This window comes from Cherax quadricarinatus, chromosome 81 (assembly GCF_038502225.1).
Source record: "Cherax quadricarinatus isolate ZL_2023a chromosome 81, ASM3850222v1, whole genome shotgun sequence".
Lineage (NCBI taxonomy): Eukaryota > Metazoa > Arthropoda > Malacostraca > Decapoda > Parastacidae > Cherax > Cherax quadricarinatus.
This window is the reverse complement of record NC_091372.1, coordinates 4219802-4233236: the sequence shown is the minus strand read 5'-3', so window position 1 is coordinate 4233236 and position 13435 is coordinate 4219802. Positions and strand designations below refer to the sequence as shown.

At 41.0% G+C, this 13435-nt stretch overlaps 1 protein-coding gene across 15 annotated transcripts in view; it reads left to right on the top strand.

The window, feature by feature from the left end:
* Positions 1 to 13435, top strand: part of LOC128699776 (probable phosphorylase b kinase regulatory subunit alpha) — a 353571-nt gene that overhangs the window by 35339 nt on the left and 304797 nt on the right. For all 15 annotated transcript variants that reach the window (XM_070102279.1, XM_070102274.1, XM_070102271.1 and 12 more), the window contains one exon: positions 8452 to 8604. In XM_070102279.1, the coding sequence (XP_069958380.1) occupies positions 8452 to 8604 (153 nt within the window). The remainder of the gene's footprint in view (positions 1 to 8451; positions 8605 to 13435) is intronic.

Sequence of the window (13435 nt, the reverse complement as noted above, 5' to 3'; positions counted from 1 at the left end):
TTATATGTACCTCATCCAGCACTTGCTGGTGTACCCCCCTGTTCTGATTTCCTGGAGTCCTACTGGTTTCCACTGTAAATACTTCTTTAAATCTCGTGTTGAGCTCCTGACATACCTCTCGGTCGTTTCTTGTGAATTCCCCATCACCCTTCCTCAGTCTGATTACCTGGTCCTTGACTGTTGTTTTCCTCCTGATGTGACTGTACAACAGCTTCGGGTCAGTCTTGACTTTTGATGCTATGTCATTTTCATATTGTCGCTGAGCCTCCCTTCTTATCTGTGCATATTCGTTTCTGGCTCTTCGGCTAATCTCTTTATTTTCCTGAGTTCTCTGTCTTCTGTACCTTTTCCATTTTCTAGTACACCTAGTTTTTGCCTCCCTACACCTTTGGGTGAACCAAGGACTCGTTCTGTTCTTCCCATTATTTCTGTTTCCCATGGGAACAAACCTCTCCTCTGCCTCCTTGCATTTTGTTGCCACATAGTCCATCATTTCTTGTACTGGTTTTCCTGTCAGTTCCCTCTCCCACTGAATGTCTTGAAGGAAGTTCCTCATGCCTGAGTAGTTCCCCCTTTTGTAGTTTGGTTTTTCCCACCCTATTCCTGCTACTGTCTCCACTTGGAGCTCAACTATGTAGTCGAAGCACAGAACCACATGATCACTAGCTCCCAGGGGCCTTTCATACATGATATCCTCAATGTCCAAACTACTCAAGGTGAATACAAGGTCCAGTCTTGCTGGTTCATCCTCTACTCTCTGGTAGTGTCTCTAACATGTTGATGCGTGAGGTTTTCCAGTACCACATCCATCATCTTGGCTCTCCATGTTTTGGGACCCCCATGGGGCTCCAGGTTTTCCCAGTCAATCTCCTTGTGATTGAAATCACCCATAACTAGTAACTTTGCTTCCCCCATATGTGCTCTCCTGGCCACCTCGGCTAGTGTGTCGACCATTGCTCTGTTGCTCTCATCGTATTCTTCTCTTGGCCTCCTGCAGTTCTGTGGTGGGTTGTACATTACTGCAATTATCATCTTATGTCCCTCAGACTGGATTGTTCGTACTAAGTATTCCCTTTCGCCCGTGCCATCCATTCCTTCCATTTTCTCAAAACCCCACTGGTTTTTAATGAGCAGTGCAACTCCTCCTCCCCCTCTCCTCCCTCTGTCTTTCCTGAGGATTTGATATCCAGATGTAAAGATTGAATCTGTTATTATTCTGGTGAGTTTTGTTTCTGTGAGTGCTGTTATGTCTGGGGATGTCTCCTTGATTCTTTCGTGCCACTCCTCATACTTATTTGTTATTCCATCTGCATTTGTATACCACACCTTCAACTTCTTCTCTAAGACTGTGGTCTGGGAGGTGTATTGGGGTTGGGGAAGTGGGAGACCTGATAAGGAACTATGGGTGGTTGCTGTGGGGGTGGAGTTTGTAATGCAGTGGGTGGGGGCATTGGATGTGGCATGGGTGTTTTGGTTTAGAGTGCTTGGTTGCACTGGGGTTGACCTGGTTGGGAGGCTTCTATAGGAAGTTGTGAGGGAGGCTGTATTTGATCTTCTTCCTGTGTCTGGGATCTCCTGTCTGTCTTCTCCATCCCCTCTCTTTCCTCCTTTCGCCTTTGTACCATCTCTCTCAGTTTCTGCCTTTCTTCTTGTGTTCTGTCGCGGTCGAGATACACCTTCCTGTATGCCAGCATGTCCCTTAATCGTGCTTTCTCCTGCAGGATCCTGTTCCGAGTCAATTCTGCCTTGAAGGTCACTTTCACTGGCCGGGTTCTTTTTTTTACAAACCCCCCTATTCTCCGAAAATTTTCCAGCTGGGTCATGTCGTCTTCTCCTGTTGCTTTCATGATGCTTTCAATTGCTTTTTTTTCCCCTTGTTTTCTTGCTTCATATGTTTCCCCTTCAACTTCCTGGAGCCCATACACAAAGACTGACCTCACCCTTTCATTCTCCCACTGCATATCCCTGTGTATCCCCTCATTCAATTTGATTTCCTCCATTGCAGCTTTCCTTTCTTCAGTTTCACTAGCTAATGTGTGTGTGTGTGTGTGTGTGTGTGTGTGTGTGTGTGTGTGTGTGTGTGTGTGTGTGTGTGTGTGTGTGTGTGTGTGTGTGCGCGCGCGCGCGCTTGCGTGCACAAACGCATGTGTACAGAGCCTTTCTTCACTTAATGATGGAGTTCTGTTCCTAAGACCATGTCAGTAAACGAATTCATCGCTAAGTGAGCAGCATAATATAATGGTAGTGAGTTTGTGTCAGCCATCTTTGATACTGTTTTAACCCTTAAACTGTTCAAACGTAGATCTACATTTTCGTGCATAATGCTCAAACCTTGATTTTCTCCATTTGAAAGCACATAAAAAAAATAGATCTACGTTCGGAGCGCTACGCGAGTGAACGTAGATCTACGTTTGGACAATTTAACGGTTAATGTCATCTTTGTACCATTTATAACATTCCTGGTATACAGTGGTACCTCGGGATATGAACAGCTCAAAATGCGAACAATTATGTAAGTGTATTTATGTAAGTGCTTTTGTAAGTGTATTTTTGGGGGTCTGAAATGGAGTAATCTAATTTACATTATTTCTTATGGGAACAGATTCGTTCGGTATCAGCACTTGAACAGCCTTGTGGAACGAATTAAATTCATATCCCGTGGTACACTGTATTTTTAAATGCTTATAGAGTAGTGTACTGTATATTGTAATAAACAGAATAGAGGAAATCAGCTCTAATATACATTATTTAGATATGCCTACTGGTCAGAGAGCCCATCATAAATCTGAGTTGTCAGTAAACGAGTACATCTAAATGAGGAGAGGCTCTGTGTTTGTTAGTTATCATTTTGTCCTAGGCACATGTTGATTAGACACTAGGCCTGTTGTATATGCGTCCGTGTATGCATGTGTGTACGTTATGTTACCACCCTACTCCAGACACACGTCAGCCAGACACCAGGCATACGTGCATATGCATATGTGTGTGTGCGCGTGTGTGTGCGGTGTGGTGTGTGGTGCGTGCACTCACCCAGTTGTGGTTGCAGGAGTCGAGTCACAGCTCCCGGCCCCACCTCTCCACGGGCCACCACTTGGCCACTCCTGCTCCAATATGTGTGTGTGTGTGTGTGTGTGTGTGTGTGTGTGTGTGTGTGTGTGTGTGTGTGTGTGTGTGTGTGTGTGTGTGTGTGTAGTGTGACCTAAGTGTAAATACAAGTAGCAAGATATGCCTGTTATCCCATGTGTTTGAGACAGAAAAAAGACACCAGCAATCCTACCATCATGTAAAACAATTACAAGCTTCCATTTCACACTCGACAAGATGGTAGTACCTCCCTGGGGGGTTGCTGTCTACCAACCTACTACTTAGGTAATATTACAGTAGACCCTCATTACACAGTAGTTACATTCCTGAAAATGCCATGTTAGATAAATCCATTTTATATAAACTGAAGAACTTACGGGAAAAATAGGGTTATGTTCCTGGGACCCCCCAAAAACCAAACAACTTTTTTTTTAGACATCCAGTTCTTACAAAAATAAAAATGTTAATGTTTTTATTGCTTAAGGCTACAAATGCAACAGAAATAATAATACTTACCTTAAATTGTGGTTGCTGGTGTATGTCAGTGATTGTGAAGAGATTGGAGATGCATGGTGTGGCCCTACTGGGCTGAGGTGAATGGTTGTTGGTTGTTGGCAGAAGTAGATGGTTGAAGTTCTGGCACTAAAGTCGATGTTTGTATTGAAGTATGCATAAAGTCTGTAATGGATCTCTGGCTTCTTTTACCCTGCAGTACATTATATATTATTCCAGAAGCTTGGTAATGCCAGGTTGGACTCAGAGTCCATTCATGTAACTAGTTTTTTCATCACTTTTCATTGTAGTTACACTTGAATGACATAACTCCCCAATCCAACTGTATTAATGATGATGTGTTTGGAGGTAAAAAATAAAATTTTTACATGTGGGGTCACATCCAGCTAAGGTTGTGGATGGGTATGGGAATTATCAAGAATGAAGAGAGCCTTGAATGCAAGGTTCTTGTTGTGCAGGTAAAACTTGACTTCGGGAATAAAGTGATGCTTAAACCAGTCAATAAATATTTCCTCTGTCATCCAGGCTGACTGAATTGACCTTCAAATTACTGGTAAGGTATTTTTATCTACACCTTTTGGAGCACGAGGATTCTTAAAGCAGTAAATAACCATGGGCTTACATTTGAAATCACCTGATGCATTACCACAAAGGAGCAAGGTCAAGTGATCCTCTGTTGCCTTGAAGCCCAGTGCAGCCTTGCGGAGACAGTGGTCTTACCCACAGCCAGGTGGTGGCCTGAGCTAGGGAAATATCCCACAGGCAATGCTCCAAATTTTTTCCCCTCCCACAAACTGAACCGTGTTAAGTTAATTTTACGAAGTATTTTTATTATTAACACGGGCCGATTCCCACCAAGGCAGGGTGGCCCGAAAAAGAAAAACTTTCACCATCATTCACTCCATCACTGTCTTGCCAGAAGGGTGTTTTACACTACAGTTTTTAAACTGCAACATTAACACCCCTTCTTCAGAGTGCAGACACTGTACTTCCCATCTCCAGGACTCAAGTCCGGCCTGCCGGTTTTCCTGAAACCCTTCATAAATGTTACTTTGCTCACACTCCAACAGCATGTCAAGTATTAAAAACCATTTGTCTCCATTCACTCCTATCACACACGCTCACGCATGCCTGCTAGAAGTCCAAGCCCTTCGCACACAAAACCACCTTTACCCCCTCCCTCCAACCTTTCCTAGGCCGACCCCTACCCCATCTTCCTTCCACTACAGACTGATACACTCTTGAAGTCATTCTGTTTCGAACCATTCTCTCTACATGTCCGAACCACCTCAACAACCCTTCCTCAGCCCTCTGGACAACAGTTTTGGCAATCCCACACCTCCTCCTAACTACCAAACTACGAATTCTCTGCGTTATATTCACACCACACATTGCCCTCAGACATGACATCTCCACTGCCTCCAGCCTTCTCCTCACTGCAACATTCATCACCCATGCTTCATACCCATATAAGAGCGTTGGTAAAACTATACTCTCATACATTCCCCTCTTTGCCTCCAAGGACAAAGTTCTTTGTCTCCACAAACTCCTAAGTGCACCGCTCACCCTTTTACCCTCATCAATTCTATGATTCACCTCATCTTTCATAGATCCATCTGCTGACACGTCCACTCCCAAATATCTGAATACATTCACCTCCTCCATACTCTCTCCCTCCAATCTGATATCCAATCTTTCATCACCTAATCTTTTTGTTATTCACTTTTAATTTTCTTCTTTTACATACCCTACCAAATTCATCCACCAACCTCTGCAACTTCTCTTCAGAATTTCCCAAGAGCACAGTGTCATCAGCCAAGAGCAACTGTGACAACTCCCACTTTATGTGTGATTCTTTATCTTTTAACTCCATGCCTCTTGCCAAGACCCTCGCATTTACTTCTCTTACAACCCTATCTATGAATACAGTGGACCCCCGCTTAACGATCACCTCCAAATGCGACCAATTATGTAAGTGTATTTATGTAAGTGCGTTTGTACGTGTATGTTTGGGGGTCTGAAATGGACTAATCTACTTCACAATATTCCTTATGGGAAAAAATTCGGTCAGTACTGGCACCTGAACATACTACTGGAATGAAAAAAGTTCGTTAACCGGGGGTCCACTGTATATTAAACAACCACGGTGACATCACACATCCTTGTCTAAGGCCTACTTTTACTGGGAAATAATCTCCCTCTTTCCTACATACTCTAACTTGAGCCTCACTATCCTCGTAAAAACTTCACTTCTTTCAGTAACCTACCTCCTATACCATACACCTGCAACATCTGCCACATTGCCCCCCTATCCACACTGTCATATGCCTTTTCCAAATCCATAAATGCCACAAAAACCTCTCTAGCCTTATCTAAATACTGTTCACTTATATGTTTCACTGTAAACACCTGGTCCACACACCCCCTACCTTTCCTAAAGCCTCCTTGTTCATCTGCTATCCCATTCTCCGTCTTACTCTTAATTCTTTCAATAATAACTCTACCGTACACTATACCAGGTATACTCAACAGACTTATCCCCCTATAATTTTTGCACTCTCTTTTGTCCCCTTTGCCTTTATACAAAGGAAATATGCATGCTCTCTGCCAATCCCTAGGTACCTTACCCTCTTCCATACATTTATTAAATAATAGCACCCACCACTCCAAAATTATATCCCCACCTGCTTTTAACATTTCTATCTTTATCCCATCAATCCCAGCTGCTTTACCTTAACCCTTTCATTTTACCTACTACCTCATGAACTTTTCCCACACTCACAACTGGCTCTTCCTCACTCCTACAAGATGTTATTCCTCCTTGCCCTATACATGAAATCACAGCTTCCGTATCTTCATCAACATTTAACAATTCCTCAAAATATTCCCTCCATCTTCCCAATACCTTTAACTCTCCATTTAATAACTCTCCTATTTTTAACTGACAAATCCATTTGTTCTCTAGGCTTCCTTAACTTGTTAATCTCACTCCAAAACTTTTTCTTATTTTCAACAAAATTTGTTGATAACATCTCACCCACTCTCTCATTTGCTCTCTTTTTACATTGCTTCACCACTCTCTTAACCTCTCTCTTTTTCTGCATATACTCTTCTCTCCTTGCATCACTTCTATTTTGTAAAAACTTCTCATATGCTAACTTTTTCTCCCTTACTACTTTCTTTACATCATCATTCCACCAATCGCTCCTCTTCCCTCCCGCACCCACTTTCCTGTAACCACAAACTTCTGCTGAACACACTAACACTACATTTTTAAACTTACCCCATACCTCTTCGACCCCATTGCCATTACGAAGTATGTTGTATAAAATTATGCCGCAATTTTTCAATAGTGTAATAACCAAAATGTGCCAAATCCGTGTAATATGAGGGTCTACTGTATTATTATTTTTAATTTTGGCTGTCTCGGAAAAAGAAATGCTTTCACCATCACTCATTCCATTACTGTCATGCCAGAGGTGCATTAACACTACATCCCAGATGCCCCTCCTAACTGCAATATCTCCACCCCTCCTTTAGAATGTAGGCACTATATTTTCCATCTCCAAACCCCAAGTCTGGCTAATCTGTTATCCTGAATCCCTCTGTAAATGTGTGCCTTGGTCACACTCCAACAACACATCAGGTCATAAACACTCCTTTCCTCCACTTGTATCTAAATATGCTTACATAGGTCTATTATTAGTTGAAATGCTGAACCAGTGTCTGTTATTCAGGGGATGAAGTGGTGGAGGCTTTATCTTCTGTCCACTAAGTGTGAAACAGTCATGCTACTCTCACAGCTAGTCTTCATCTAGGGAAGGGTAAAAATTAAATTTGGGGAAAGGGTAGGGAAAGCATTAAATAGTTTGGTGGGAGAAAAGTAAAGGTTTGGCAGTGGTGGTGGTGGTGGGGGTAAGATTGGGGACAGGAGCTGAGGTAAAGTGTAAAGTATTTTACATGCATTAGTGGTGCAGTGTTAGTGCCTAAGAAATGATTAGAAGATAGAAATATGTAGTCCAAAGATGAGTTACAAATGACTGAATTAAAAAATAGTTTCAAAGGCTGAGAACACCAAAGATGCCCTTGCATGTTTCTTCAGGGAAAGCAGGAAGCCACAGTTATATATACACACACACACACACACACACACACACACACACACACACACACACACACACACACACACACACACACACACACACACACACACACACACACACACACACACACACACACACACACACACATGGTGTCAAAGAACACTAGAATTTTTCAGTGGTTAGTAGAATGAGTTAAAAGGAGAGGTAATAAGTGATAAAACCACTGAAAATGTGAAAATAAATTGTATGATAGAATAAACATCAAAGACTGCATACCACAAGTTCCTATAACTACAAATAGATATTGCAGAATTTTTATTTAATTTTTTTTTTTAAGGTACCGGCCATCTCCCATTTAGGCAGGGTGACCTAAAGAGAAAAATGAAAGTTTTTCTTCTTAGGAAAAAAGAAAATGAAAGTTTTTCTTTTTACATTTAGTAATACTGTAGAAAATATGTACTTTAAATACAGTACCTGGACTTAGTTAAATCTGCCTATTATCTGACATGTCAGATTCAAGATGACAAGTTCTGAAACTTGTTGACTATTTGTGTTGCATATTATTCAACAAATTGGTTGAAATAAAAATTTTCTGTAGTTTTTAAGTTCTTGCACACTATGCATGTCTTACAATGTAAACTTTCATGTATAATTTTTTTTTGTCTTAAAATGCTGCTGCTATTTATGATATGTAAGAATAATTTTATAATGTATTAAAAAATATTAATTTTGATTTATCTAATTCTTCTAGGACCCCAACCGGTTGTATTATGAGCCATGGGAGCTGAAGGTGTTCGAGAAGATAGAATGTGAGTGGCCACTATTCTTCTGCTACTTCATCTTGGATTACTGCTTTCATGGTGATGAAGAGGCTGTTAAGGAATATGCTGAAGCTCTTGAAGAGGTTTGTATGTATTTTATGCTCTATGAGGTATTATTATCACCTTAACCCCTTCAGGGTCCAAGGCCAAAATCTGAAGTGGTGCTCCAGTGTCCAAGAAATTTTGAAAAAAAAAAAAAAAAAAAAAAAATTATTTTTTCTTACAGAATTAAAGAGCATATTTTGGTGAAGGTAATAAGACAAAAAAAAAAATTCTGATCAGTACTTACCGAGATACAGTGCCAAAAAGTTTGTCAAAAATGATGTGGTGGCGGCAACATCGACGAATTCCACATACGCTCATTACAATATTTAGCTTTTTTTTAAGTTTTTTCTTTTCTTTTCCAATTTTTTTCTATTCCTACTAACATTTGGGGCCTGAGAGACCAATACTGTATATAATGTATATATATAAACTCACTGTATTGAACACAATACCCGCACTAAAGTTATTATCATATTATTGTTTACCACTGTTGTTTATTACAATAAACATGCACAAATCTTGTATAATACTAATGTTCTATCATATATTTACATATTTACAATCACTGGACATGGTTTTAGAACTGCTGGAGCTTGTGGAACTCCTTGAAACAAGGCACCATGCACAGAGGCACCTTACATTCCTCACACATAAACCGAGTGTCTTTGCGTCTTTGTTGCCGTCGTTTTGTTTGTGCACAGACGATGTATCTCTTCTGAGCAAATTTCTTCTGAGTTGAAGGAAGCTGTATTATGAAATGATCACCTTCCCTCCTCAAATGCTTCGGTATATCCTGAGTAATTTGAGGACCTTGTTGTATAACAGGTGTTCTTACCTGGTACTTCATTATGAGTTGTCTGACAACAGACAAACAAAATTCACCATACGGTGGTCTGTTGCCAGTCTTTATTTGGTACATATTATATGCATTGAGCATAGAAATGTCCATGAGATGGAAGAAAAGTTTCATGTACCACTTGTAACTCTTACGAACACAGTCAACAAAACCAATCTGCATGTCACATTTGTCAACCAAGCGCATGTTTTGTGTATAATTAATCACTGTCACTGGTTTTCGAATACGTTCATTAGTCACTCGATCAACTTTGCCACTGTCTTGCATTTCATTACGGTGAATGGTTGTCAACAATGTGACATCTCGTTTGTCATGCCACCGTAATGCCATGATGTCATTGGCAGTAAACACCTGCACGTCATCACCACGAGCACCTGCGTTGAGCCTGGGCATATGTTTACGATTAGAACGCACTGTGCCACACACATCTGTCTTGTTCACTCGCATGAAATCACTGAGTAATGGGCTTGTGTACCAGTTATCGGTATATAATGTATGCCCCTTACCAAGATAAGGTGCCATCATGTTTCTCACTACGTCACCTGAGATACCCAATAACATCTTGGTATCTTTCAATGTTTTACTTCCCGTGTATACAACAATATCCAACACCAGGCCACTGTCACAGTCGCAGAGTACAAACAGTTTTATACCAAAGCGTTTCCTCTTGCTTGGTATATACTGCTTGAATGACAGTCTACCTTTGAACAAAATCAAAGACTCGTCAATTACGAGATTCTTGAATGGATAAAAGTATATGCTGAACTTTTGTTTGAGATACATGAAAACATTTCTAATCTTGTATAACCTGTCACTTCTGTCAGGCCTGGTTTTGTCAGAGAAGTGCAACATACATAAGAGTAAGATAAACCTGTTCACTGGTATGATTTCACTGAAGACCGGGGTAGAAATTAGCCGATCTGTGGACCAGTATGCTTTTATATTATGCTTATAGACATGAGGCATAAGCATTATTGTTGCAAAAAGCAAATACATTTCTGCAACAGTCGTCTCTTTCCACCTGTGTAGTCTTGACTGTGGTGATATGATCGTATTTGCCATGGTGTACTCAAAATACTTATTACTTTCCCTGACAATAGTTTCCATCAATGGCTGGTCAAAGAATAATTCAAAGAATTCCAGTTCATTGGCCGTGGTTCCAAGGGGACAAGTAGGTAGAATTCCACTTTGAGAGTCATCAAAGTGGTGAGGCTTGGGAACAAAATTGGGATTTTGCTGCCAATCCCACATACGGTTTGCTGGTGGATACTGGACATCATAGGCTGGTTGTGCGGGTGGTTGTGGTTGTGGTGGGCTGGTGGCTGACGCTCCGCTTTGTTTTTGAACTGACGAGTCAGCAGCGTGGGTCCCAGCGTGGGCTGGTGAGTCACACATGGCGGTGCCACTACCATCATCACTACCACCATCCACTGATGCCTGTGGTCTATCCATGCCAAGTGTAGCAACATCATCCTCACTATCACTACCTAAAACTGGTGTAGGGCCACAGGATGTACTCCGGGATGTACTCCGTCCCCTGGGCACAGCATAGGGTACACTACCCGAGCGCATGTGGCGGCGAACATACCGACGCTTCACTGGTGAATATAATTCCTCACTATCACTACTCGAATGATCGTCGAGCGCAATAAAATCACAATCCACGTCACTATCATCATCATTACCGAAGTCAGAGGCCTGGCCATGCGAAAATATTAGCTTTCTCTTGCGTTGAGGAACAAACGACCGTGAGTCACGAGTGCCCACACCAGAGGTAGAAGGTTGAGGATCGTCAGGGTTTTCTGCACTTTTATCGATATCCTGGTCATTCTTTTCGGTCACTAACTGATCAAAGCTGTAGAATTCGTCTTCATTTCCACTTCCGTCAGTGTCAGAACTATCAGATAGGAAGAGGAGAGTCCCAATTTTCCGGGGAGTGAGAGCTGATGTGCGACGAGGCATGGTGAACAAGGGTAACTGAGCCGGCGTTCCCACAATGCTATGCGGGCGCCTAGATTTTTTGTTTATGGCGCACACCCACCACGCAGACCCGTTCTCTCACATGTAGGCCTATGAGCGCTTTCGCGCTAAATTTGACGGCGCTAGAATTTTGGCGTAGATCTACGGTTTGGACACTCAATGTGAAGCCGTAGATCTACGGGATGGACCCTAAAAGGGTTAAGGGGCACATAAGTACCCCCGTCTTCTAATAACATGTTCATTTGTTGGAGAGGTCTGAGCTCAGCTCAGACCTCTACGACATAATTGTCCTCAAAGATTTGTTAAGTTATACCATGAATTAAGGAAAGGTCCTAGACTTCACCTTTTGAAACAGACAAAGCATATGTGATAGCAATTATGGACAAGGTAGATTATAGCGGAAAAATGAACATGTTATTAGAATACAGGGGAACTTACATGCCCCTTAACCCTTTGAGGGTCGACAGGCCCTCTCCGAAACTCGTTCTCAGGGTCGGCCAAATTTAAAAAAAAAAAAAAATTATTTTCTCTTATGAAAAGATAGAGAATCTTTTCCCGATCATAACGACACCAAAAGTTTGAAATTTGATAGAAAACTTACGGAATTATGCTCTCGCAAAGTTAGCGGTCTCGGCGATGTTTACGGATCGGCGATTTTGCCCACTTTGAGCCCCATTTTCGGCCAATTTCACTGTACTAGTCGACAAAAAACATGAATATTTCGCTAGAACTCCATTTTTTCTATCGAATGGGTGCAAGAAACCACCCATTTATAAATACAACTATCCAGTACAGTGGTCAGAATTTAGCAATTTTGCCAATTTCACACAAATTTCAAAAGATGCCAATTTCGGAATAGGGTCCAGAATAAACAAGAAAGACATTCCTGGCACTAAAATGACATTTCCTCTAGTCATTAGTCACGTCTCACGGCCCCTCTTATATTCTTTTGCTTTCCACTTTGAATTTTTATTCTCACAAAAAATATAAGATTTACTGTTATGCAGACTACTGCATTAGTGTAAAAAATGGTATAAATATTATTGGTGCACTTGTGAAAGAATATTAGACTCACCAGTTGACGTGTATTGCACGCTTGGCACGATTTGTTTACTTTTGAAGTTTGGTAAAAATCGAACATTTCTGCTACTTTGAGCTCAATTTCAAGGCACCTTTCATTGTAAAACCAGTCAAAATCATCTCAATTTCAGTAATATGTCTTCCATTCTATAAAATGAGACCAAGAAAACTAGAATACAACAATAAATACCATACAAAAATACACTGCAAAGTCGCTGATTTATTAAAAAAAAATGGAAAAAGTTTTTTTTTTCTCATTATGCACTGTGTGCTGCAGGATTTTTTTTAGACTGTGCACACTGACCACATAGACCCATTCTTTCATATGAAGGCCTACCAGCTTTCTCCCACTAGATTTGAGGTTGCTAGAATTTATGAGTACTAGTACGTCAAAAACCCCTACGCGTAAGACGTACTAGTACGACGAAAACCCTCAAAGGGTTAAGGCAATGGTGGGATTTAATTGCTTTTGTGTAATATCTTTGACAATTTTCTTCTTATTATTGTTTTTAGTAATCTTTACAGGAAAAGGGGTTACTAGCCCATTGTTCCCGGCATTTTAGTTGACTTTTACAACACGCATGGCTTACGGAGGAAAGATTCTTATTCCACTTCCCCATGGATATAAATGGAAAAGTAATAAGACCAAGAACTATTAAGATAAAATCAAAGAAAACTCAGATGAGTGTGTATAAATAAACGTGTACATGTATGTGTAGTGTGACCTAAGTGTAAGTAGAAGTAGCAAGACATACCTGTAATCTTGCATATTTATGAGACAGACAAAAGACACCAGCAATCCTACCATCATGTAAAACAATTACAGGCTTTCGTTTTACACTCACTTGGCAGGACGGTAGTACCTCCCTGGGTAGTTGTTGTGTATCTTTATATGTATATGCTTCTGAACTGTTGTATTCTGAGCACCTCTGCAAAAACAGTGATAATGTGTG